Here is a 26,691-nt window from a genome sequence, read left to right on the forward strand (position 1 = left end):
AGAAATGATGGATAATTGTTAATTTCATTAGAGGCAGCATTGTCTTGCTTGGCAGGAGAAGGGGAAACAATCTAATAGCAAAACCGTGATGGGCTGCTCATCCTATAGTAAAATTAAACACTGTAAACAAACATTTGGTTTTTAAAGCCCCCTACACAAATTCATTGATTCAGTCCTCTGGGTGAGACCTTTCAGCAGGGACTGCTATTAATATGGAAAGGGTTTATCTTGTGAAAAATGAGTTAAGCAATGAGTTAAGTGATCTAGGTGTTCTCTTCCTGACTCTGCCATAGATTTCCTGTGTAACTGTTGCAGTTCATTTAACCTTTACTTCAGGTTCCCATCTGTAAAAAGTGGTCCTTATACTTCTTTTCTTTGAAGAGATCTTAAGGTATAACCTACTGATGTTTGTTTGTAAAGTGGTTGACTGCAAGGCATTAAGTACAAAGTATTATATTACTATTAGGAATATCTACCTTCATGGATAATCCTTTAAAAATAGTTACCTACCCTTATGGATTTTCTATACAGTTTATTCATTAAAAAAAAAAAGGCCTTTTGCATTGCTATACTTCGTAAAACTATTATTAAAACCATTCTTTTCCACACACTTGGCATACTACATTTGAGTTGGGCATATCTACAGATACTTCATCCTCAAATGTGAATTTCATTTTTGGTGGTTTTTTATACTGTAGGAACAGAATGTGGGGAAAGGTGTTGGTTCCAGATCCTCCTTTCATTCATGTAACTGAAAATTGACTTCAGTACACAAGTATCAAACTTCCTTTATGAAATATGCATGAAATAGAAACACATTTTGTAGGTGTAAAACTCTAATCTGTAATTAACATTCAATCCAAACTTCCCTAAAGTGAAAAGCTGTTTGTATGTGATTAGGTGGCCTTGTCCATTATAAAGAATCTGGAGATGTAAAGTCTGGACCTAGATACAAAGCTGAACTTCCTCAAAGTTTGGGGAGGTTTGTCTATGGGCTTCTATTTCAGATCTGTTTTGTGTATTTACGTGATAGCACATCTATTTGTTTTTTGCTATGCCAAGTTCTTGATGGTAGTGTTCATGTGGAATAGTTTGTACCATATTTAAATTTTGTGTGTGATCTTTTCCAAATGGCAACTGAGGAAACTCATCTAGAATCATTGAATATCAGGGTTGGAAGGGACCTCAGGAGGTCATCTAGTCCAACCCCCTGCTCAAAGCAGGACCCATCCCCAGACAGATTTTTGCCCCAGATCCCTAAATGGCCTTCTCAAGGATAGAACTCACAACCCTGGGTTTAGCAGGCCAATGCTCAAACCACTGAGCTATCCCTAATATTCTACTTTATCATATTTTAAAACACCTTCTAATTTTCAAGTTTTTTTAAAAAGTAATGCTTTTAATTTCCCCCCCCCCCATTTTCAGCAGTAAAAATGGAAGAATGGATTCAACTTCACATTGCACAGATTGATTTGACTTATTTGAATATACCACTGAATTTTTTTAGCAGCTGAAAATTGGAGTAGGATAGCTTGTTGAATACTTGTCGTCTTTAACACCTACATTCCTTTAATTGCCGATGTCAGTGTAGTCAGTCCTCTGATTCTTATCTAACATTTCTCTTTCCTTGTATGCTATTTTGCTGTTAAAAAGAAAAATTAAGTTGGTATGAGGGGAAAAACCCAATTGTATAGGTTGTGACACAAATAGATCAGTTTTGATTCTAACCTTGATTCATTTCTATTTGAGGGGCGCAAACAGATCTGTAATATCTATCCTGAAATGCCTATGGACAACAGTGACAAAAGTACCCCAAAAAGTCATGTTACAGTTTTTATGTTAGCATAAAAGTATGCATTTTGTGTTATCTGACAGTGTTAAGGTATTTGTAGCAAGAGAAGTATCAGACTCTGACCATTTTTGTTGCTTTTCTTAAGCACACTTACTACTTAGCTGTTATGAAATGAACCAGAAAATGTTTACTTAAAGCCTTTTAGTAAACATACACTGTGAAGTTGCCAAGACTAAAAATTGGTCAGCATGACTTTTGCCCCATGGAAGAAACAAAACATCCATACCCTATTCTAAGATAATCAATAAACATACCACTGAATGAATAAACATTAAAAGACAACGTGTGCCACGGTTTTATGAGTTTCAATAATTTGTTTCTCTTGATTTGGTTTTTAATACATTTGAAGCAGAAGCTATCGTGTGAAAAAGTATGCTTTTTAAGTCTATCTCTTCAGGTCTGTCTGTCTCCAAAACATTTTACTTGTCTTTTATTCTTTTTACACTCTTTCACCAATTATTAGTCATTTTTCTACCCTAAAAAAACCCCGTAATTTTGTCAGTGTGTTACCTACTGATTTGTTTTGAAGGATGACTGGAGATGCACAGTATACTCTTTGCAGGGTAAGATTAAACCAGACTTGTGCCACAGAAACTAACTAAAATAATTGTTTAATGGTTTAAATTGGTATTTTATTTGTTACAGGATGGCTTTGTAGTTCGAATATTTGCAACAAGTACGGAACCAGTATTGCAACAAGAACTGCAGCTTAAACTTGCTAGAAAGTGCTTACATGCCTGTGGTATCTCATTATTTGATCTGGAGAAAGACTTGCACATTATCAGTAAGGCTTCATTTTGTTATGTCTTCTTTCAACATTATTAGTGGTTTATAGTACAAACTTGGTACTATAATTCAAACAAAGAAATAAAAGGGGAGGGGAGAGGAGAGGAGAGGAGGGATAGGTCAGTGGTTTGAGCATTGGCCTGCTAAACCCAGGGTTGTGAGTTCAATCCTTGAGGGGCCATTTAGGGATCTGGGGGGAAAAACAAAACAAAAAAGAAACTGTCAGGGACAGTACTTGGTCCTGCTAGTGAAGGCAGGGGACTGGACTCGATGACCTTTCAAGGTCCCTTCCAGTTCTAGGAGATAGGATATCTCCATTAATTAATTAATTTATTTTAATTTAAAAGTGAATGAGAACAAGTAAGGGGAGCAGCAGTGGTCTTTTCAGACTGACAGCTCCATTCAAGAGTGGTGGAAGCTCCCTAAAAGTGGGGGGACCACCAGCACCTGAACCGCCCCTCGTGCTGCCCCTTCTCCAAGATCCTGCCCCGTTTCTTCTCCCTGAGGCCGTGCTCCTGCGCTGCCTCTTTGCTCCAAGACCCCACCCCCAACTTGCTCCTCTCCAATCCCACCCTGGTGCCATGCTCCCTCTCCCCCATTCTCCCACCTCGTTCCAGTGTCCCTGGCTCCATTACAAGTATACTGATGACTACTAACATGGACCTTCATAGTTCTTAAACCCATACGCATCTTGGTTTGTAGCAATCAACTTTATCCTATGTAAAAAAGGATTGTTGTTTAAAATAACACTATCCATGCCTCTACACTTGGAATCCATTTGGATTTTAAGTGAAACATAGCTGTCCTCTTGGAATTGGTTTAGAACTTTCCCATTGTAGTGAAAGTAATTAAAGGTATACTTTGTGAAAATGTTCATGGAAAATATAATTTCCATTTTAGCTCTGATTTTTTTCCCTATAATTAGAAGTATAATTGTAAACTTGAAATTTCATTTCACTTGGATTAGTTCACGTTGAAAGAAAGCTTTCGTGAACTAATTTTTTGGTGAGGTTCTCATCATATTGTCAATTGACGTCAATGACAAAATCTGCTTCTACTTCAACCATGCAGGATGAGGTACATAAGGAAAAATTTATCTTTAAAACCAACTACATATAAATTGCATACCTAATTTACATCTTGTTGTACTCTCAGGTACAGGGTTCGATGAGGAGTCAGCTGTTCTTGGTGCAGGAAGAGAATTTGCACTAATGAAAACTGCTAGTGGAAAGGTATTAGAAATATTTCATTATTGATATATTAAATTGCATAAATAATATGCTACCAGATCTTGTTATGGAAATTAGATTTAATATATTGGTTTTGGAAAAAAAGATTCATTTCTGCTTCTAAAAATATATTATGCTATTGTACATTGGCAGTTGGCTATAGTTTTTATATATTTACTTTCACTGTGATGTAGACAAGACAAACCAATAAGATTAAATAGTGTTCATATAGCAATTTAATTTTTTGATGTTCTCCTAAACAAAATTATAGCAACAATAATTACTGGATTATTCTTTTATTAACCAAATGTCATATGTCCACATTTTTTCAGTCCTATCAAAATTAGTACTAAATTATAAGTAAAGCCTATATGTTCTTACTCAGTATGTCTGTGTAGTTGAATGTATACAAAACTTGCCTTAAAATTTACTCTAACTTTGTCATCTACTTAATCTCAGTGTTGTTAAAGCAGCTTCTGGCTTTTCTAAATGAAAAGTGCTCCTCAGCTGGAATCCAAAGGAATGTCTAGAGTTATTGCTGGGACAGAGGGAAGGGCCATAAAATGATGTAGTTGCTTTAACGGCGGTAGCACTATTGGTTACAGCAGTGGTTCTCAACGTATTTATCATTGTGAGTTGCATATGCGGCCCACAGTGTGTTACATGGGCCGCAGGTTGAGAACCACATCATCCCTCCCCACAGTCCCCTATGCCCAGAGCCCCCTGCCCAGAGACTCCTCCACAGAGTGGGCCCAGGAGCGGAGCCCTGGGTGTGGGGCCAGGCAGCTGGACTCTGCCCCTAAAACCTGGGGCTGCTGTAGCACTCCCACAAAACCCTAGTTCCCAGTGCCCTCCACTGCCTCACTGCCCAGAATGTCGTGTCCCCCCCCCCCCCCCACCCCCGGCAACCTGCCCAGAGACCGACTATCCCACACTGTGCCCCCCTTGGCACTCACTAGCCCCCTGCTGGCAGGAGCGCTCCAGCAGGCTGCCTGATGCTGTTCCCTCCCTTAGCCAACCCCACCCACTTTCAGATCAGAGCCGCAAATTTTGAGATTTTTTTTTAGCACACAACTGAGCCACAGCTGTCTGCTAATTGGGCCGCGGTTTGAGAACCACTGAGTTATAATGTTGCATAGTAATTGTAAACGGATTTTTAAAAATTCTTGCATATGTTTGAGATATTTTTCCTAATGAGTAGCTAAGAAACAGTCTTTAGACCCTAAATGTACTTTCTTAGCCGTACTATCAAATAATTTTATTTTTATGTCATAATTTAGGTTTTGTGTTTACAAAAAAAGGGTTGGGTAGGGGTGGAGGAGAGATTACAAAGCATACAGTGGATCAAATGCTTCCCAGTGCGGAAGGTCTGTGCAACGTCCTTTTCACCACTAAATTGGTTAGCAGAGCTTTGTCCAAATGCTTATTGTTTCATTTTAAGTATTATGACATGATAGGAGAACAATATAACTTTTTTTCTTTCAGATTTATTACACTGGCAAATATCAGAGCCTGGGAATCAAACAAGGTGGTCCTTCAGCAGGAAAATGGGTTGAGCTGCCAATCACAAAATCTCCAAAGATTATCCAGTTCTCAGTCGGACATGATGGTTCGCATGCGTTACTTGTTGCAGAGGATGGAAGTATATTCTTTACAGGCTCTGCTAGTAAAGGAGAAGATGGTGAATCAAGTAGGTTTTACTATTGTATTATCAATGGCTTAATATAGAATTGGTACTTGTAAATTATACCAGTAAAATCAATATTAACCAGTCCTTAAGGTGTGAAAGGAAAAATGGGTAGTTTACTAGAGCAATGCATGAGCATATCATCAACATGCTTGTGCACATTATCTGCAAGTAAACACAAGTTTGTGTTTGAACCCAGCAGTGAACATAAAAAATGATGTTCACAAGCATGTTAGTCATTAAGGTGCCACCGGACTCCTTATTGTTAACAAGCAAGAATATTGTTACCTCATGCACAAATGTTGGAAAACAAGGAAATGCAGAATTAAGAGACACTTCCTACACAACCTTAACACTGGCCTCTTTGATCCCAGCCCTTAAGAGACCCTCAGGGTATTTCTATACTTGGAGCTTTGGGTGTGATTCACAGCTCACGTAGACATGCTTGTGCTAGTTCTCATTGAGCTAGCACACTAAAAACAGTAGTGTAGCTAGAGTAGCATGGGCAACAGTGAGTGGTGGCATGGGCTTGCTGTGCTGAATGCATACCCACTGTGCTCATTTGGGTTTGTGGCTGCGCTGCCTCTTAACACTTCCTGTGCTACCCAGGCTACACTACTTTTTGCGTGCTGTCTCAGTGAGGGCTAGTGTGAATATGTCTACTTGAACTGAGAATCACACCTGCAGCTCCAAGTGTAGATACACTTTCCGAGAGATCCCAGAAGCTTAACCCTCCATTAACTTCTGCAAACCATCAGCAAGTCATCCTGGGATCATTGGTGCTGGACAAAGTGCAGTGAAGGTCCTCTGGACTAGGAGTTGGAATGTTGATTTGGAATTGTATTGAAACAGAAAAGATGGCAGGTTTGATTAGGGGAGGGATTCGGATGCTGTTAGATTATTGCTTTTGATTGATATTCCCACTTGAGTAGTTAAGGTTGTTTGACCATTTTGGGTGGGAAGAATTATCTTAACTCTGCATTTCTTGGTTTTACAACATTTACATTTTCTTATTATGCTATTGTTGTAAGGGATGTAGTAGGATACCTTACCTCTATGTTACAGCAGAGTAACAGTGCTGCTATATTTAACCTTAAAACCTGCTTTTCTGTTTTAAAGATTGGCTGTTCTAAGTGCTCTAGAATTTGCATAATTAATCATGTTGTCTTGAAATTTGCTGTGCCTCATGGGGCTTTGGGGTACAGTCAGTGGTCCAAAGTTGGGGCCATTTGACTAAGTGATTCACAAGATACAGCCCCTGGGGAAAAACAGGCTTTCTTAAAGTTAATGCATTGTGAAGGGCAGAAGCCCTGTCCCTCTGGGTGAGGAGTTTAAACAGACATGCTTGGAACATGCACCAAGACTACACTGAGACTGAGATGAGGAGCTGAAAAAACAGGTAAGCTTGATATCTTATCAAAACTCTTCAGCACTTGTGAGGGGGGAAGGGAATACTCACTGATGTGACTGGAATAGTTCACATGTCTCAGAACTATGGTTTCAGGCTGTACTCCTCTCCATGGGATATTCTTTCAGCAGAGAACTTCTCATTGACATGAATGGGTCACTTAACACCTCCCTGAGCCTTTTATGCCGCTGATCCATGTGTAGCGCTCCAGGAATCATATAGTAATATAATGGAGTACCAGCTCTGTTCTAGGTAACATTGGGAAGCCCTTCCTGTTTAAACAATAAATCTTCAAAATCTAAAATTTGCATGCGTACAAATTGTCTTCACATTTCCTATGCCTCATGGGAGTTCAAGCTGTAACTTTCACTCTATGCATCCGAAGAAGTGAGGTTTTAACTCACGAAAGCTTATGCCCAAATAAATCTGTTAGTCTTTAAGGTGCCACCAGACTCCTTGTTGTTTTTGTAGATACAGACTAACACGGCTACCCCCTGATACTTGACAAGCTAGGGTTAGTGATTTAAATTTGGGGTCATTTGATACAGCTCCTAGAAAAAAATCATTTAAGTTCCAATCCTAGCAACTTTGAAGTTTTGAAACGCATCTTGTGCAGAAATCTGAGAATAAACTGTAAACACTTGGGAAAAATTTACCTCTGTCACAGGGTGTGTGTGTGTATGTTTTAAGAAATGTAATATGAGTACAGCAGAATATTCAGAAGGTACTGAAAATATTTTTGAAAAGATAAATTACACATTCAAATGCTCAGTGGGAGGGAAACTATCGTATTAAAATTGTCAAGTTTTGGGTCATAGACAATGGATAAGATTTCTCTCCTCATCCTTCTTAGCAATTATATATTGCAAATGTTTCAAAAACACAACCATTTTCACCATTCCGCTATAACAGAATGTACAGGAGTAGGGAGGAGCATAGAGGAATCACACAGTAATCGTGTGGCCTAGTGGAAGACAAGTATCAGGGGGTAGCCGTGTTAGTCTGTATCTACAAAAACAACAAGGAGTCTGGTGGCACCTTAAAGACTAACAGATTTATTTGGGCATAAGCTTTCGTGAGTAACAACCTCACTTCTTCGGATGCATAGAGTGAAAGTTACAGATGCAGGCATTATATACTGACACATGGAGAGCAGGGAGTTACTTCGCAAGTGGAGAACCAGTGTTGACAGGGCCAATTCAATCAGGGTGGATGTAGTCCACTCCCAATAATAGATGAGGAGGTGTCAATTCCAGGAGAGGAAAAGCTGCTTCTGTAATGAGCCGGCCACTCCCAGTCCCTATTCAAGCCCAGATTAATGGTGTTGAATTTGCAAATGAATTTTAGTTCTGCTGTTTCTCTTTGAAGTCTGTTTCTGAAGTTTTTTTGTTCAATGATAGTGGCTTTTAAATCTGTAATAGAATGACCAGGGAGATTGAAGTGTTCACTTACTGGCTTATGTATGTTACCATTCCTGATGTCCGATTTGTGTCCATTTATTCTTTTGCGGAGGGACTGTCCGGTTTGGCCAATGTACATGGCAGAGGGGCATTGCTGGCACATGATGGCATATATAACATTAGTGGATGTGCAGGTGAATGAGCCCCCGCTATACGTACCTACATGCCTCCAGCTTCCATCCTAGACACATCACACGATCCATTGTCTACAGCCAAGCCCTAAGATACAACCGAATTTGCTCCAACCCCTCAGACGGAGACAAACACCTACAAGATCTTTATCAAGCATTCGTAAAACTACAATACCCACCTGGGGAAGTGAGGAAACAGATTGACAGAGCAAGACGGGTACCCAGAAATCACCTACTACAGGACAGGCCCAACAAGGACAATAACAGAACACCACTGGCCATCACATACAGCCCCCAGCTAAAACCTCTCCAGCGCATTATCCACGATCTACAACCTATCCTGGAAAATGATCCCTCACTCTCACAGACCTTGGGAGGCAGGCCAGTCCTCGCTTACAGACAACCCCCCAACCTGAAGCAAATACTCACCAGCAACTACACACCACACCACAGAAACACCAACCCAGGAACCTATCCCTGTAGCAAACCTCGTTGCCTACTCTGTCCCCATATCTACTCTGGCAACAGCATCAGAGGACCCAACCACATCAGCCACACCATCAAGGGCTCATTCACCTGCACATCCACTAATGTCATATATGCCATCATGTGCCAGCAATGCCCCTCTGCCATGTACATTGGCCAAACCGGACAGTCCCTCCGCAAAAGAATAAATGGACACAAATCGGACATCAGGAATGGTAACATACATAAGCCAGTAAGTGAACACTTCAATCTCCCTGGTCATTCTGTTACAGATTTAAAAGCCACTATCATTGAACAAAAAAACTTCAGAAACAGACTTCAAAGAGAAACAGCAGAACTAAAATTCATTTGCAAATTCAACACCATTAATCTGGGCTTGAATAGGGACTGGGAGTGGCTGGCTCATTACAGAAGCAGCTTTTCCTCTCCTGGAATTGACACCTCCTCATCTATTATTGGGAGTGGACTACATCCACCCTGATTGAATTGGCCCTGTCAACACTGGTTCTCCACTTGCGAAGTAACTCCCTGCTCTCCATGTGTCAGTATATAATGCCTGCATCTGTAACTTTCACTCTATGCATCCGAAGAAGTGAGGTTTTTACTCACGAAAGCTTATGCCCAAATAAATCTGTTAGTCTTTAAGGTGCCACCAGACTCCTTGTTGTTCTAGTGGAAGACAGTTGAACGGAGACTATTCCCACCTCTGCCACTGGTCTGCTTCATGACTTTGGGCAAGTCACTTCACCTCTCTGTCCCTTAGTTTCCAATATGTAAAATGGGGATAATGTTGTAAAATTCTTTGAGATCTAATAATCATAGAATATCAGGGTTGGAAAGGATCTCAGGAGGTCATCTAGTCCAACCCCCGGCTCAAAGCAGGACCAATCCCCAATTAAATCATCCCACCCAGGGTTTTGTCAAGCCTGACCTTAAAAACCTCTAAGGAAGGAGATTCCACCGCCTCCCTAGGTAACCCATTCCAGTGCTTCACCACCCTCCTAGTGAAAATCTTTTTCCTAATATCCAACCTAAACCTCCCCCACTGCAACTTGAGACCATTACTCCTTGTTCTGTCATCTGCTACCATTGAGAACAGTCTAGATCCATCCTCTTTTGAACCCCTTTTCAGGTAGTTGAAAGCAGCTATCAAATCCCCCCTCATTCTTCTCTTCTGCAGACTACATAATCCCAGTTCCCTCAGCTGCAACTCATAAGTCGTGCTCCAGCCCCATAATCATTTTTGTTGCTCTCCGATGGACTCTTTCCAATTTTTCCACATCCTTCTTGTAGTGTGGGGCCCAAAACTGGACACAGTACTCCAGATGAGGCCTCACCAATGCCGAATAGAGGGGAATGATCACGTCCCTCGATCTGCTGGCGCAGTGCTCCTACTTATACAGCCCAAAATGCCGTTAGCCTTCTTGGCAACAAGGGCACACTGTTGACTCCTATCCAGCTTCTTGTCCACTGTAACGCCTAGGTCCTTTTCTGCAGAACTACTACCTAGTCACTCGGTCCCTAGTCTGTAGCAGTGCATGGGATTCTTCCGTCCTAAGTGCAGGAGTCTGCACTTGTCCTTGTTGAACCTCATCAGATTTCTTTTGGCCCAATCCTCTAATTTGTCTACGTCCCTCTGTATCCTATCCCTACACTCCAGAGTATTTACCATTCCCCCCAGTTTAGTGTCATCTGCAAACTTGGTGAGGATGCAATCCATGCCATCCTCCAGATCATAAATGAAGATATTGAACAAAACCGGCCCCAGGACTGACCCTTGGGGCACTCCGCTTTATACCGGCTGCCAACTAGACACGGAGCCATTGATCACTACGTGTTGAGCCCGATGATCTAGCCAGCTTTCTTTCCACCTTATAGTCCATTCATCCAGCCTATGCTTCTTTAACTTGCTGGCAAGAATACTATGGGAGACCATATCAAAAGCTTTGCTAAAGTCAAGGAATAACATGTCCGCTGCTTTCCCCTCATCTACAGTCTCGGCTATCTCATAATAGAAGGCAATTAGGTTAGTCAGGCATGACTTGCCCTTGGTGAATCCATGCTGACTATTCCTGATCACTTTCCTCCCCTCTAAGTGTTTCAAAATTGATTCCTTAAGGACCTGCTCCATGATTTTTCCAGGGACTGAAGTGAGGCTGACTGGCCTGTAGTTCCCTGGATCCTCCTCCCTTCCCTTTTTAAAAGATGGACATTACATTAGCCTTTTCCCAGTCATCCGGGACCTTCCCCGATCACCGTGAGTTTTCAGAGATAATGGTCAATGACTTTGCAATCACATCAGCAAACTCCTTTAGCACCCTCAGATGCAGTGCATCTGGCCCCAAGACTTGTGCTCGTCCAGGTTTTCTAAATAGTCCCGAACCACTTCTTTCTCCACAGAGGGCTGGTAATATCCTCCCCATACTGTGCTGCCCAGGGCAGTAGTCTGGGAGCTGGCCTTGTTCGTGAAGACAGAGGCAAAAAAAGCATTGAGTACATTAACGTTTTCCACATCGTCTGTCACTAGGTTGCCTCCCCCATTCAGTAAGGGGTCCACACTTTCCCTGACCACTTTCTTGTTTCTAACATACCTGTTGAAACCCTTCTTGTTACTCTTAACATCCCTGGCTAGCTGAAACTCCAATTGTGATTTGGCCTTCCTGATTTCACTCCGGTGTGCCTGAGCAATATTTTTATACTCCTCCCTGGTCGTTTGTCCAAGCTTCCACTTCTTGTAAGCTTCTTTTTTGTGTTTAAGATCAGCAGGGATTTCACTGTTAAGCCAAGCTGGTCGCCTGCCATATATACTATTCTTTCTACACATCAGGATGGTTTGCTCCTGCAACCTCAATAAGGATTCTTTAAAATACAGCCAGCTCTCCTGGACTCCTTTCCCCCTCATGTCCCTAGAACTGATTCACATAAAACTCATCACAGAAGTCAAGCAAATAGAGGATTTAAATCACCAGGTTGTGTCTGTGGGCAGGTCATTCACGCAGCCTCTCAGTAACTGAGGTTTTCCTTGAGGAGCTGGTGTTGAATCTGACTGGAGTGGAGCCCGAGCAGTTTCCTAAAGCTTAGCTCTTTCTGGTCTCTGCCCCATGTGCATGTGGTATCCCCCGAGTTTCCTTATTCTCAGCTCTTCTTCCCAGTCTCAGTTTTGTGTGATAGGTACTAAGCATGTCCGTTTTTAGCTCCCCATTCTATTTTCAGTGGTAAGTGCCTGTGGCAGGCCCCGAACATGCCAACTCTCAACTACTCACCCTAGTTTCTGTACTTGTCTGATTCCTCATTACTTGAAAACTTAAAACCAAGGAATTTGGAGGAGGAACTTGGTGACCTTATGACCTCAAATTTGCACCACAAAGTCTGACCCGTACTCTGATGTGGCTTAGCTATTTTCAAATAAATCTGTCTATCTGTATTCCTTTTAAAGCAAAGTTTTGCTCATCTTAACTGTGAAGTCACTACTGCACTTCCATAATAAAGTGATAGTGAAATTACATTTCTAAACAGAGGTTGCTAGGCTATTGATTAATAAAGGAACCGTGTAAACCATTTTAATTTTCAGATCCAAGAAGTGTGCTAGATAACTGAGTACAGAAGAATACCTTTCGGCATTCTGCCACCCATCTGACTGTCTAAGGTCCATTCAAAGAGCAGCTGCTAAGATCATCTGTTCTGACTATGCAAACTTAGGCTGTCTATGCTGCACACTTTACAACGCTGCAGCTGTGCTGCTGCAGCCGCGCCATTGTAAGGGAAGCAGAGTAGCTGCTCTTTGTCGCTGGGAGGGAGGTCTCCAGGTGACCAAATAAAACCACCCCCAATGAGGGATGGTAGCTTTGACGGGAGAGCAGGTCCCATTGACAAAGCGCTGTCCACACCGGTGCTTTCCATTATTAAAACTTTTGTCGTTCAGGGGTGTGGTTTTTCACACCCCTGAACAACAAAAGTTTTAACCATGGAAGGGCAGTATGGACATGGCCTTAGTCTAGTTCTAGTCTGAGTGGTGACTCTCTAAAAATGGCATTGTCAGGTTGTGTGTTTGTGGTATCTCTATACAGCAGTGAAAAAAACCTGTGGCACCGAGTCTAAGAGCCCGGGTCAGTTGATTCAGGCTTTCAGGGCTTAGCCTGCATGGCTAAAAATTGTAGTGTAGATGTTGAGCATGGGTTGGAGCCAGGCTCTGAGACCTGCCCCCATGGCAGGGTTTCCAAGTGGGGGGTCCAGTGGATTTGATGGGATTAAGAGTGCCAAACGTTTTCCCTTGTGGTTCAGGTGGCAACAAAAAGGGGCCCCAAAACTCTGGTGGCAAAGTTAGGAGACAATTGAGAGGTTTAAAATTAAACTGCAGTTGCAACCTTGATTTTGCTGAATGTGTCCAGAGGAAGCTTTTAAAATTAGTAGATATATATTTGACATAAAATGGGACGGACTGTTTAAAATTTACTTGTAATGTCTACGATTTCTGAACAGTTACAGGAAATCTTAACAGTAATATCGTCAGTTGGTTTTCATTGGGGCTTAATCATGTTACAGTTTTAGCTAAAATATTGATAGAATTAGCACAACTGTTAGGGAAGTTAATATTGTGGCTTCTAATGAAGCTTAATGAGACTTAAATGGGAATATGCTCACGTCTTGATTGGATAGATTAATGGAGGATTTAAAAACTTTTAAACCAAGATCTTTAAATAATAAAAATTCGGTCTGCAGACTTACTGTGATACAGATGACTTCAGATTTTGCTTATGCATCTTTTCGGTTTAAGACAAAAAACTTTTGTGAGCAAGTATTGCTTTTTAGGATCACTTATTGTTTATATATATTGAGTATAAACAAACCAACTAAAGAAGCCTTGCAGAGTCGTCATGGAAATATGTCAGCCTAGACACAAATTTTGCTTGCCTACCATTCCATTAATGATGAAAAAGTTGATGGTATTTTACAAAACTAACCAAAAAATTACTTTCAGTGGGAGAATCATCAAGCAGATTTTTGTAGGGATAGTCTAAGGAAACATTGTATTATGAAACAAATGTTCATAGTTTAGCTGGTGAAAATCTTATTTTCTTCTTGCCCTCACTTTTTGGTGAAACATATTATTTGTAAAATGCCTTTTCTTTTAAAGCTAAAAGCAGACGGCAGGCAAAACCCTATAAGCCTAAAAAGATCATTAAAATGGAAGGAAAGATTGTCGTATATACAGCATGCAATAATGGGAGCAGTTCTGTCATTTCAAAAGATGGAGAACTCTATATGTTTGGAAAAGATGCCATTTACTCTGACAGCACAAGTAAGTTGATATCTGAGACACATTATTTGGCTTCAAATAATGCCAGTTAAGTACAGATATAAGAGAGACATGTCTTTAAAATATTGTTTGATTGCATTTATTCGGCATTGAAACATGCCAGTTTAAATGAAATACTAGAGAAATTTTTGTTCCAATTGGATTATGATTCTGTATTAAATCACTTTATAAAAAACTTGTACATTTATTGTATTGACTGGGCAGATTAGTTATGACTGTTCTTCCTTCCTTCCTTCCTTCTCTACCTGTTGCCTTGTCTACATTACAGACGCTACAGCAGCACAGCTACAGCACTACAGCTGTAGGGCTGTAGTATAGACACTTGTTACAGTGATGGAAGGTTGTTTTTTTTCCATAGCTGTAGTTAGACCATCCCTTTGAGAGGTGGTAGCTAGATCGACAGAAGAATTCTTCCAGCGACCTAATGGGCGTCTATACTGGGGCTTTATGTCAATTCAACGACATTTCTCGAGTCTGAATTTTTCACACCACTGCTTGATATAACTAGGTCAACCTAAGCTTTAGGTGTAGACCAGGCATGTGTTTTACTAACTCCAATATTCCATCATTCTCACCTTACCTCTACTCCCGATAAAAAAAAATAAATGTTTTTTCAGCAGTACTTGTGATATAGTGAATGTCTGATCCAGAGAGAGAAAATGCTGTTCATCACCCAAATGTTTTATATCTCACAGGTTTAGTAACAGATTTGAAAGGCCATTTTGTGACTCAGGTAGCTATGGGCAAAGCTCATACATGCGTGTTAATGAAGAATGGAGAGGTTTGGACATTTGGTGTGAATAATAAAGGACAGTGTGGACGAGACACAGGCTCCATGAGCCAGGGAGGAAAAGGTGAGCTGCTTGTTTTTAGAAAATAACAGAATAAAAACTTAGCTAAATTTCTTTTTCAAATTGTGATAGAAACAGTATATTCTTCTTCAAGTGATGGTCCCTATTGTATTCTACTGAGGGTTATGTGCATGAGCCCGGTGCCAGAACTTTTGAAAGTAGTACTGTTTGATGGTCCGCACGTACGCCCTGAGCTGCCTTGTGGTTTCACCTGAGGGGATAAAGGGCGCATGGTTCGAGTTGGAGCTTATACTCTCCTGTCGTCTTTGTGATGCACTTTCCAAAACTTTTCTAAATATCCTTAATACTGTTCATAGTTTAGATGTATTATTTTGTTCTGTATTCCCTTTTTTGTTTTTGTTTGAATTTTTCCTTTTGTACCAGATTTAGGACTTGGGACACCACTTTGGCGGTGTTTCTCGGCAAATGCTCCCCTCTCCCCGGGCCTAAGTACTGGATTATGCTGAAGCCTCTGGAGTTCAAAATCTGTGCTTCCTGCTCTCACTCATTTTCCATCAGTTTGGGAGAAACCCATATCGCCTCAAGGTGCAGTATCTGCCTCTCCTTTCCTGCCTGTTCTCAAGAGAATTGGACTCTCCAACTCAGGAAACACCTTATGGAGACTGCCATGGAACTGTCGTCGGATTTTGGCTGGGGAACCGCCCCGTACGTTGTCCTGAACAGGTGAAGAGTGCTTCCCCTGCCATCGGGATCCACTTGTATCAGTGCTAAGGACCCCACACTGGGCCTAACCATGAACTGAGGAAGCATGTGCATAAGCATGACAGTAAGTCTTCCTCCAAGTCTAAGAAGGTTTCGGCACTGTCCACAGGTTCTGTCCACGAAGGAGCCACGTGTTCCAAGTCTCACAAGACCAAGTAACAACCACATCAATTTTTGGATCCACCTTTGCTGATCATAGATCCTGTGACTCCACCACTTGTGGCCCGCCGGCATCCTGGGAACAGTCGGTCTCCAGACAGATGCAGTTCCTGTTACCGGCTTCTTCAGCGGAACGGGTACCATTGATTCCCTCCCCTCTTCCCCCCCCCGGGGACATGGAAGCACTTCAGATCCCCATGTGTTGTTTGTGCTGCAAGGACTATGGTCTCCACTGGCCCAGATCCGATCACCAAGTTGAAGGGACCCTTCCCCCAATATGTTCCTGCCGCCTTCATTTCCTACGGCACCAGCATTTGGCAGGATTTCTGACGCCTCTGATTCGGACGATACAGATGTCTGACACGGTCTACCTCTCCTGTTCCGGAAGCACAACTACCGGAAGGTTACGACAGCGCTGTGGCAGTTCCCCACCTTGCCTGACCCACAGAATTGGTATCCGGGACTCCCTCCCTCCCTTCGTCATCACAACCATCATAAGGTAGGCGTTCCAACATGGCACCGGATGATGCACCAGTTAGCCCGACTCCAATGGTACCAATGGATCTGGAGAGGTATCCCTTATCTTCTCCAGATGCAGCCACCTCTTCAATCCCCTCCTCTCCACCAGATGACTGTCATAAGTTCCAAGAATTGCTGCGGAGAATAGCCAATGCCCTGGTGATCCTATTAGAGGAAATACAAGACAGTCAACACCAGCTGCTTGACACCTTACACACTTTGGTAGGGCCACCCTTGCTGATATCAGTGAGGCCATCCTCCAACCCCAGCCACGTGTGCACCTTCCCCGAAAGGGGTTGAAAAAAGGTATTCTATCCCCACCAAAGGGTCAGAGTTCCTGTTCTCTCATCCTCCCCTGAACTTATTGGTCATCCAGGTGGCTTTTGAGCATTCCAAGCAACAGCCCTGCTTCACCCCATCCGATAGAGAGGGTAAGAGACTAGATATCATGGGCAGATAGGTCTTCTCCTTGGTGGGACTCCAATTTAATATTTCAAATTACTTTGCCATCAGGGCTAAGTATGATTTTATTAACTATGGGCAATTGGCTGAGTTCACAGACAATCTACTTTCGCAAGATTGGATAGTTCCAGGCAGTTGTGCAGGAGGGCAAGTTACTCACCAGGTCCATGCTACAGTGGACTCCTCAGACATAACTTCCTGTGTCTTGGCAGTGGGGATTGACATGAGGAGGGAATCCTGGTTACGCATCTTTGGCTTCCCCAGGGAGATGCAGAAAACTATAGCCCTCCCATTTGACAGATTGCACCTCTTCAGTCAGAAGATGGATGAATTCCTCCACTCCCTAAAGGACTGTAGAGCCACTCTAAGATCTCTGGGTATTCATACATCAGCACCAAGAGGAAATTCTATCTCCTGCCCCAATCACATCGTTACAGGGTCTCACAACTATACCATTAACACACCTATGAGCCTTCTCAAAAGTGCTGTAAGGTTCACAGACCACATCTGCCTATGTCGACTGCCAGTCATCTACTCAATTCACCCAATCGTCAAATAAGCGGTATTCGAGTGTTTTTAGAGAGACGTCAGACACTTCATACACCAATATCCATCCTGTCTACCACCTTCAGGGTCCATCTCAAACTCTTTCTGCATCATGGAAAGCAATAGCAATGGACGAATGGGTCCTAGATATTATCCAGGGTGACTAGGTCATAGAGTTTACTGTGATGCCTTCATCTTACCCTCCTCTGCGGTCCACGTGCATGGAACACCCATGCAATGACCTCTTCCAACTAGAGATTTACTCCCTATTGCAGAGGGGAGCTGTGGAACTAATCTCAGACCCTTTTCATGGAACAGGGTTCTACTCAAGCTACTTTCTAGTCCTCCCCAAAAAATGGAGGATGGGGACTGATATTGGATCTTCAACGCCTCAACTGTTCCGTTTCCAAACTAAGATTCCGTATGGTCACACTTGCAATAATCCCTCGGGGGGGAGGGATAGCTCAGTGGTTTGAGCATTGGCCTGCTAAACCCAGGGTTGTGAGTTCAATCCTTGAGGGGGCCACTTGGGGGATCTGGGGCAAAATCAGTACTTGGTCCTGCCAGTGAAGGCAGGGGGCTGGACTCGATGACCTTTCAAGGTCCCTTCCAGTTCTAGGAGATGGGATATCTCCATTAATTATTATTATTATAGTCGTTCCCTCCCTTGAAAAAGGCCCGTGGTTTGTAACTTTAGATATGCAGGACGCTTACTTCCATATCGATATACATTTGACACACAAAAGGTTCCTGAGGTTCAAGGTGGTATCTCAACACCTTCAATACAGGGTCCTATTGTTTGGACTTACCACTGGCCCTGAGTGTTCACGAAAGTTTTCTCAGTGGTGGTAGCTCATCTCAGATGTCAGAGGATCCTCATTTTCCCCTATCTGGGCAACTCGGTCCAAGGCAGCGGCCCAGGAATCAGCATCCCAATTGCTTCTACTCCTTTTCTCCCCTGAGGTCAGTGTCAACGTTGAGAAATCAACCTCCAATTCCTGGAGTTTATAGGAGCTCGCATAGATGTGACTTCTGCCCGAGCGTACCTTCCACAGGAAACATTCTAGACAATAAGGGAACTAATTTCTTTGGTGATCTCCAACCTTTGGATTTCGGCCAAAATCTACTTTTCTCTCTTGAGACACATGGCGGCCTGCACATATGTCATGCTGTTTACATGCTTACACCTGCACGGCCTTACCCTCTGGCTGCAGAGGGTCTAATTCCCCCATGCACCAGCCGATGAACGCTCTGCTCCACATGCCACCAGAAGTTCTCTCCTCACTTCAGTGGTGGATGAACCCACTATGAGTCTGCTCGGGAATTACCTCCTTCCTGTCCTCGTCCGCCGTTACAATCATAACAGATGCATTCCACATGGATGACTGCATGACACAAAGCACATGGACAACATGGGAAGTCAGGATGCACATAAATATATTGGAACTCCGGGCAATACTTAAAGCATGCCTGGCGTTCCTACTAGCCATCCAGGACTGGCCCGTTCTTCTCATGTCAGACAACATCACCACGCTCTTCTACATAAATAAGCAAGGGGAAATGAGATCCAAATGCTATGTACAGAAGCCATACGCCTATAGGAATGGTTCATCTAACACCACATTCTTCTGATAGTAGCCTACCTACCGGGCACCCAGAAAGTGATTGTCAATACTTTCAGCAGAAACTTTGCAACTGACCATGAATGGGAATTGCATGACTCTGTAGTCATGGACATCTTTGACTGGAACCCCCATGAGGGATCTTTTTGTATCCCACAACAACACCAAATGCACCCAGTATTGTTCAAGATGAGGAATTGGAGCCCAATCACAGGGGGACGCTCTAGTCAGGCGACTGGTTGGACTGCACAAACTATGCCTCCTCCCCCTTACCCTTCCTACCATGAGTAATCCACAAGATCAGACCAGAGAAAGCAACAGCTATCCTGATAGCCCCCTTCTGACTTCGCCAATTCTCCTTTGCATGTAGAAGCAACCTCCACTCATGCTTTGGACATTCCCGGAGCTAGAGACTCAACACAATGGCAGGCTAAGACACCCTAACCTGCATACCCTTCAACTGATGGCTTGCTTTTTGGATGGACACTGTTCTTTGGCAGTGTGAGCGATCCTTTCAAGCAGCAGGAAAGACAAGATGCTTGTGTCGAGCCAAATGGATGCAGTTCACCTCCTGGGCTACACAACAGGGTCTTGTCCTTGAAATGGTGGGCATCTCACTAATCTGGGAATATTTCCTGTATCTGAAGGACTCGGGACTTGCCCTCAGCTCCATTAAATACATGCAGCTACCATTAGTGCTTTTCACTCGCCAGTGGACAGCAATTCAGTTTTACCCACCCCATAACTGTATGAGTCTGGAAAGGCCTTTTATGAAAATACCCTCCCATTCAGACTATTTACCCGCATTGTGACTGTAACCTAGTCCTCACCTCGTTGGTGACTACCCTGTCAAATCTATGGACTCCTGCCTGCTAGCAGTCCTTTACCTCGTCGCCATTTCATCAATCAGAGGGTTGGTGAACTGGGAGCCATGATGGCTGACCCCTCCCTTCACCACTTTCCATAAAAACAAGATCTCTTTACGCCTTCACCCCAAATTCCTACCCATACCTTTATCTACCTTTTTTCCCAAGCCTCACGCCTCTAATGGGGAAAGAAGGCTTCACCCGTAAGATGTTCAGTCTTTGGCCTTTTATCTTGAGCAGACAAAGCCATTTCAGAAATCTTCTAGGCTTTTTGTAGCCATATTGGAGAGGGTCAAAGGGCAAGCCATTTCCAGAGACTCTCCAAGTGGCTTTCTGGGTGCATTACGTGCTGCTATCAGTTATCGGGATGATCCCCACCTGAAGGGATTTGGGCCCATTCTATGAGAGCACAAGTAGAAACTACAGCTGCACTCCACAATGTGCCCCTCGCAGACACATGCATGGCGGCCATGTGGAGTTAGGTACACACCTTCTCCACACACTATGCTCTAGTGTATGATTCCGCGACAGATGCATCATTCGGAGCAACAGTTCTCCATTCCACAGTCTCCTTGCAGCATCCTCCCACATACCCTTAGTAGAATACAATAGTCACTTCTTTGTCACTCGAGGAAGAAAACTAAGTTATTTATCTGTAACTGGAGGCTCTTTGAGATGCGTGGTCCATATCTGTATTCCGAACCCACCCTCCTTCCTCTCTGCTGCGGATCCAACAAATCTGTGGTAGAGAAGGAACTGGAGACGCTGGCGGCCGCTGCGCCCTTTATCTCCTTGGGTGAAACCATGAGGCAGCACAGAGCATGTGCGCAGACTGCCGAACAGTCCTACTTTCAAGAGCTCCAGCTCTGGGCGTATGCACGTAATCCTCAGTGGAATACAGATAGAGACCACACACATCTCGAAGAACCTCCAGTTACAGGTAAGTAACTTTGTTATTCCTATTGTAGAGTTTACGTTTGGAGCATATTATAGTATGAAAAGCCAAGGAGGCATAGCACTTTAATGTTGTCTATCTCTTTCTCTCTTAGTATTGCTACATAGTTGACTTTCAGATGTTGTTAATATTCTTCTGTTAAACTAATTCATTATATGTTTTCATTTTGCCTTTTGATAACTGTGTATTGCCATAATATAAAATATATCAGATGCTTTTCTTTTAACAGTGGCAGCAAGGCATTTATTGGTTCTTAGATTCCTTCCTTCCACTTACATTTACGAAGAGGGTATTTACATTTTACAGTACATTTTACAAATATAGCTGAAAGGATTAGTTAACCCAGAGGACTTCTTTAGAAGTGATCTACTACAAATATTAAGAATGAAAAAAAAATGCATAGAACGACCTGTTTCATAATAGACCCCATTTCTCTCCTCATGTAGTTCATGTATCATCCCTGTATTACAACCACATTTCACTTTTTATCTTTCTTTTTGACTATTTTTATTATCTGCTGTTCCTGCCACACTATTTAATTTTTTTCTTCTCTTCCAACACTGTTTGATCCTTAAGCCTCCTATTCCTAAACTTCTTCCCCTTCTATACTTTTTCTTTAGCCTTGAAAAAGATAAAATATTTTTCTTCCACTTCCCTTTTCTCTCTTCAGAACTCTTGCATTTTTGAACATTTTCAATATAAACACTTCAGAACATACCATTTTGATATATTTCAGAGTAGCAGCCATGTTAGTCTGTATCCGCAAAAAGAACAGGAGTACTTGTGGCACCTTAGAGACTAACAGATTTATTAGAGCATAAGCTTTCGTGGGCTACAGCCCACTTCTTCGGTTGCATATAGAATGGAACATATATTGAGGAGATATATATACACACATACAGAGAGCATGAACAGGTGGGAATTGTCTTACCAACTCTGAGAGGCCAATTAAGTAAGTGGAAAAAAAACTTTTGAAGTGATAATCAGGATAGCCCAGTACAGTTAGTTTGATAAGAAGTGTGAGAATACTTACAAGGGGAGAGAGATTCAATGTTTGTAATGGCTCAGCCATTCCCAGTCCTTATTCAATCCTAAGTTGATTGTATCTAGTTTGCATATCCATTCCAGCTCAGTAGTCTCTCATTGGAGTCTGTTTTTGAAGTTTTTCTGTTGTAAGATAGCCACCCGCAGGTCTGTCATTGAATGACCAGACAGGTTAAAGTGTTCTCCCCTGGTTTTTGAGTATTATGATTCCTGATGTCAGATTTGTGTCCATTAATTCTTTTGTGTGGAGACTGTCCAGTTTGGCCAATGTACATGGCAGAGGGGCATTGCTGGCACATGATGACATATATCACATTGGTAGATGTGCAGGTGAACGAGCCCCTGATGGTATGGCTGATGTGATTAGGTCCTATGATGATGTCACTTGAATAGATATGTGGACAGAGTTGGCATCGGGCTTTGTTACAAGGATAGGTTCCTTGTCAGGATAGGTTCCTGGGTCAGGGTTTTTGTTCAGTGACTCGGGACTTGCCCTCAGCTCCATTAAATACATGCAGCTACCATTAGTGCTTTTTTGTTCAGTGATGTGTGGTTGCTGGTGAGTATTTGCGTCAGGTTGGGGGGTTGTCTGTAAGCGAGGACATCTGAAACTTCAAAAACAGACTCCAATGAGAGACTGCTGAGCTGGAATTGATATGCAAACTAGATACAATCAACTTAGGATTGAATAAGGACTGGGAATGGCTGAGCCATTACAAACATTGAATCTATCTCCCCTTGTAAGTATTCTCACACTTCTTATCAAACTGTCTGTACTGGGCTATCCTGATTATCACTTCAAAAGTTTTTTTTCACTTACTTAACTGGCCTCTCAGAGTTGGTAAGACAACTCCCACCTGTTCATGCTCTCTGTATGTGTGTGTATATATATCTCCTCAATATATGTTCCATTCTATATGCATCCGAAGAAGTGGGCTGTAGCCCACGAAAGCTTATGCTCTAATAAATTTGTTAGTCTCTAAGGTGCCACAAGTACTCCTGTTCATCTTGATATATTTCACTTTGTGCCACTTCCAAATATCAGGTGCCTTTGGTATGGCATTTCTGTCTGTAATTAACATATTTAGTGATCACTGTTGTATTTCAGATTATAATGGCAACTCTTATAATTAATTTAAAAAATATCTCTATGCCAGCAGAGGCATAGGGTTTCAGTGGCATTATCATATGATCGAGAGGTTGGGGAAGCAAAGCTCTTAAGTAGTTCCTATATTTGAAGAGGTTATTTTAAGGAAATATATCACAGGACGCTATGATTTGTTTGGGGTGGGGGAATCTATTTTCCAATGAGCTCTATTTGTTAGTTTGGCAGTTAAGTTTGTCAAAAATTTCGTCTATACTGGGCATGCTGCACCTCATCCTGGGGCTGAGCAGGATGTTCCCGGCAATTGTTGCTCCCAGGTACTGTGGCTCCAGGCACAGGAACTGAGAGCAGGGAGAGACAGTCTCTTCTGTGCTTTCAGTGCTCCTGCAGCTGGCTTTCAGGCAGCATAGATGCAGAGGAGGAAGTGCATGACTGAAATGCAAAGGGGTGAGGTGCTGGGCCAGAATGGAGGAGTAGAATGGAAAAAGGAACCTTAGGGTGAGAAGCAGAGACTGTTACATGGGGAAGGGTGAAGACAAATCAGATAAGTAACCGCGTGAGAAGGGGTCTGTGATGTTACAGCTGGTTGGGCAAGGAGCCAGGTGAGGGAGAGTGGTATTGGGAGCTGGGAAGACTGAGTTGGACGAGGACAACCGTGGGACTGGCTGGGAAAGGAGACTGATAGGGATGATGAGTCCGACAGGATGAAGTCTGGGGTAACTAGATGGAGAGACTGGGATGAGAAGGTGGGGAATTCTCTCACTGAATGAGGCAGAACATCTGTGGAAAAAATAGTATGTTCTCACGTTTTTAAAGACTGTGTCATAATTTATGTGCACAAAATGACCAAATTAAGGTTGCATTGGCATCTTTAATTCTGACATTTCTTAATTTTTGACCGTGACTTTGAAACCTTGACATTCTTTTAACATATTTGATGATATATTTAAGTAAAATATAATATATACTACACAGTATATTACAAATATATCAAAATACAAATGAGTACAAAAAGAAAACAAAGAACAAATTAGAAATAAGAACAAAACGATAGACTAGATTTGTGCTTGTTTTCCATGTTTTTCTACATATGACTGTGCTATTAGGGAAACGTTAAAACAGTTCTAGGTCAAATTTTCCAAGGAATTTTGCATGTACCTGACTTGTACACTTATCTTGCCAAAATTATATATGTAAAATTTGAGCCTTTGAAAGTCTGTCCCTAACTTTGTAACTGATATATATATGTAACAATTAATATAATTGTATGTATCAAAAGGTCCAATTGTCATCTGACCTGCCATTATTTTAACATTTTCCTTATAGCACTATGTATCTTAACATAACTGATGTGAATTGTTGAAGTGTTTCAATATCTTCTTCAATAGGTTTTGTAGTTGAGAATATGGCAACAGCAATGGATGAAGACTTAGAAGAAGAACTGGATGAAAAAGACGAGAAGTCCATGATGTGTCCTCCAGGCATGCATAAATGGAAGCTGGAGCAGTGCATGGTATGCACTGTGTGTGGGGACTGTACAGGCTATGGAGCCAGCTGTGTTAGTAGTGGGCGTCCAGACAGGGTACCTGGAGGGTAAGTAAATATATTCATACAAATATCTTTCATACAGTATTGTAGATTACGAATGTAATCAAAATAGATGTTCACTTTACTTCACTTCAGACTTCAGTCTTAAATAGCACTGTATCTAAAGAAAATATTGCTTATCCATTTTTTAAAACTAAGAATATATTTAACTTTTGTGATGGTTTTTATAAACATTTTAGTAAAGGTAACAGATGACTTAAAATATTTCTTATGTTCAAAATAATTCTCACAAAAGCAGAAAGGAGGAAAGTGTATAAAGAGTATAAACAAACTGTAATTTGGTATGCCTAATGACATTGAATGCTGCTATCTAAGGTACGGGATTCCTGGCTTTGGATATAACTTTTTTTTTTTTTTAAATAAAATGGAAGATGAATGGTTATTGTAAAACCATAGAAATGTGGGGCTGGAAAGGCCCTCGAGTGGTCATCAAGTCCAGCCCTTTGCACAGAGGCAGAACCAAATAAACCTATATCATCACTGACAGATGTTGGTCCAATCTGTTCTATTACATCTGTATTTCAAATACATTTTTATGTAATATTGCTTGTTTTGGTAGATTATGGATAAAACCTCTTTGTGTTCTGTAGAATATGTGGCTGTGGCTCTGGTGAGTCTGGCTGTGCTGCATGTGGTTGTTGCAAGGCCTGTGCTAGAGAGCTGGATGGTCAAGAGGCAAGGCAAAGAGGAATTCTTGATGCTGTGAAAGAGATGATACCTTTAGATCTCCTACTAGGTAAGTGGGATGAAACTGATAAACAGACATTTGCCAGTGGTATAACTTTTAGTCACACAATACAACCAGCTTCCCTTTTAGAATTTATTGTGGGCTTTGTTTGTAATCAGTCCCCATACATACTACTGTAACTAGGGAAAAATAGCAGTTAGTCAAGTAATGGGTTCAATCCTATCAGTTTTGTATGCATTTGGATTTTCTGGTTGTAAATTTTTTTTCTTAATTTCATGGAATTTCTTTCTTCCTTTGCAGTAACACTGCTGAGCTATGGTCTTTCATGACAGTTTTAGTGCAGTAATTTTTTTTCACGAGTAAATTATTGCTTAGACTTTTTTCCTTGGTATTGTAGTAAAGGTAGTGACTGGACCTAACATTTGAACTTCATCTCTCGACTTGCATGATGGCACTGTTTTGATACGTACATTGAACTTTCGCTTCCCCTTGTGATGACACTGCTGGTGTCATGAGGCTGTTCCTCTCCCTCCATATTAGCTCTAAAGGGAGGATTGCCAGAGGTCTGTTGTCAGAAATTGGAACAGGATTTTACATAAAAACATGGGATGTTCAGTCCCCTCAGCACTGAATAACTTTTCCTCCCAAAATTTTTGGAGAAAGTGGGAGATGGCAGAAATGTAAAAATAATTAACTCTTTGGAAGATAGTGAGATTATGTATAACCAGACTAATATTTAAGAGCTGAAGCCAGAAAGAATAAATTTTAAAAAAAATGACTTATCTAAATACAAAGTTTGGGGCCATGACTTCTGATTAGATTTATTATGATAGAAAATGTTTTTAATATTGTATTCCCTGATTTTCCAAGGAAGGGAACGATTATTGCAAGAGTGACCATACGGAATCTTCGTTTGGAAATGGAACAGTTGAGGCGTTGAAGATCCAATATCGGCCCCCATCCTCCATTTTTTGAGGGGACTAGAAAGTAGCTTGAGTAGAACCCTGTTGCGTGAAAGGGGTCTGGGATTAGTTCCACAGCTCCCCTCTGCAATAGGGAGTAAACCTCTAGTTGGAAGAGGTCATCGCATGGTTGATTTTCCTAGTCTCAACTTCTTCCTCTTACTGTGGTTTATTCAGGTACCCGTTCAGAACTTAATACAACATGGAGTTAATAATTGGGTGATT

At 41.9% G+C, this 26,691-nt stretch overlaps 1 protein-coding gene across 28 annotated transcripts in view; it reads left to right on the forward strand.

The window, feature by feature from the left end:
- Window positions 1-26,691, forward strand: part of MYCBP2 (MYC binding protein 2) — a 384,804-nt gene that overhangs the window by 82,966 nt on the left and 275,147 nt on the right. For 27 of the 28 annotated variants that reach the window (XM_008178543.4, XM_008178544.4, XM_008178547.4 and 24 more), the window contains exons 10-16: window positions 2,498-2,636; window positions 3,794-3,870; window positions 5,353-5,557; window positions 14,174-14,338; window positions 15,052-15,210; window positions 24,597-24,801; window positions 25,407-25,552. In XM_008178543.4, coding sequence (XP_008176765.1) covers window positions 2,498-2,636; window positions 3,794-3,870; window positions 5,353-5,557; window positions 14,174-14,338; window positions 15,052-15,210; window positions 24,597-24,801; window positions 25,407-25,552 — 1,096 coding nt within the window. Of the gene's footprint in view, window positions 1-2,497; window positions 2,637-3,793; window positions 3,871-5,352; window positions 5,558-14,173; window positions 14,339-15,051; window positions 15,211-24,596; window positions 24,802-25,406; window positions 25,553-26,622; window positions 26,644-26,691 lie in introns of those variants that run through there. The other variant, XM_065593112.1, reaches the window with a different exon arrangement.

Source organism: Chrysemys picta, chromosome 1, assembly GCF_011386835.1.
Source record: "Chrysemys picta bellii isolate R12L10 chromosome 1, ASM1138683v2, whole genome shotgun sequence".
NCBI classification, from domain to species: Eukaryota; Metazoa; Chordata; order Testudines; family Emydidae; genus Chrysemys; species Chrysemys picta.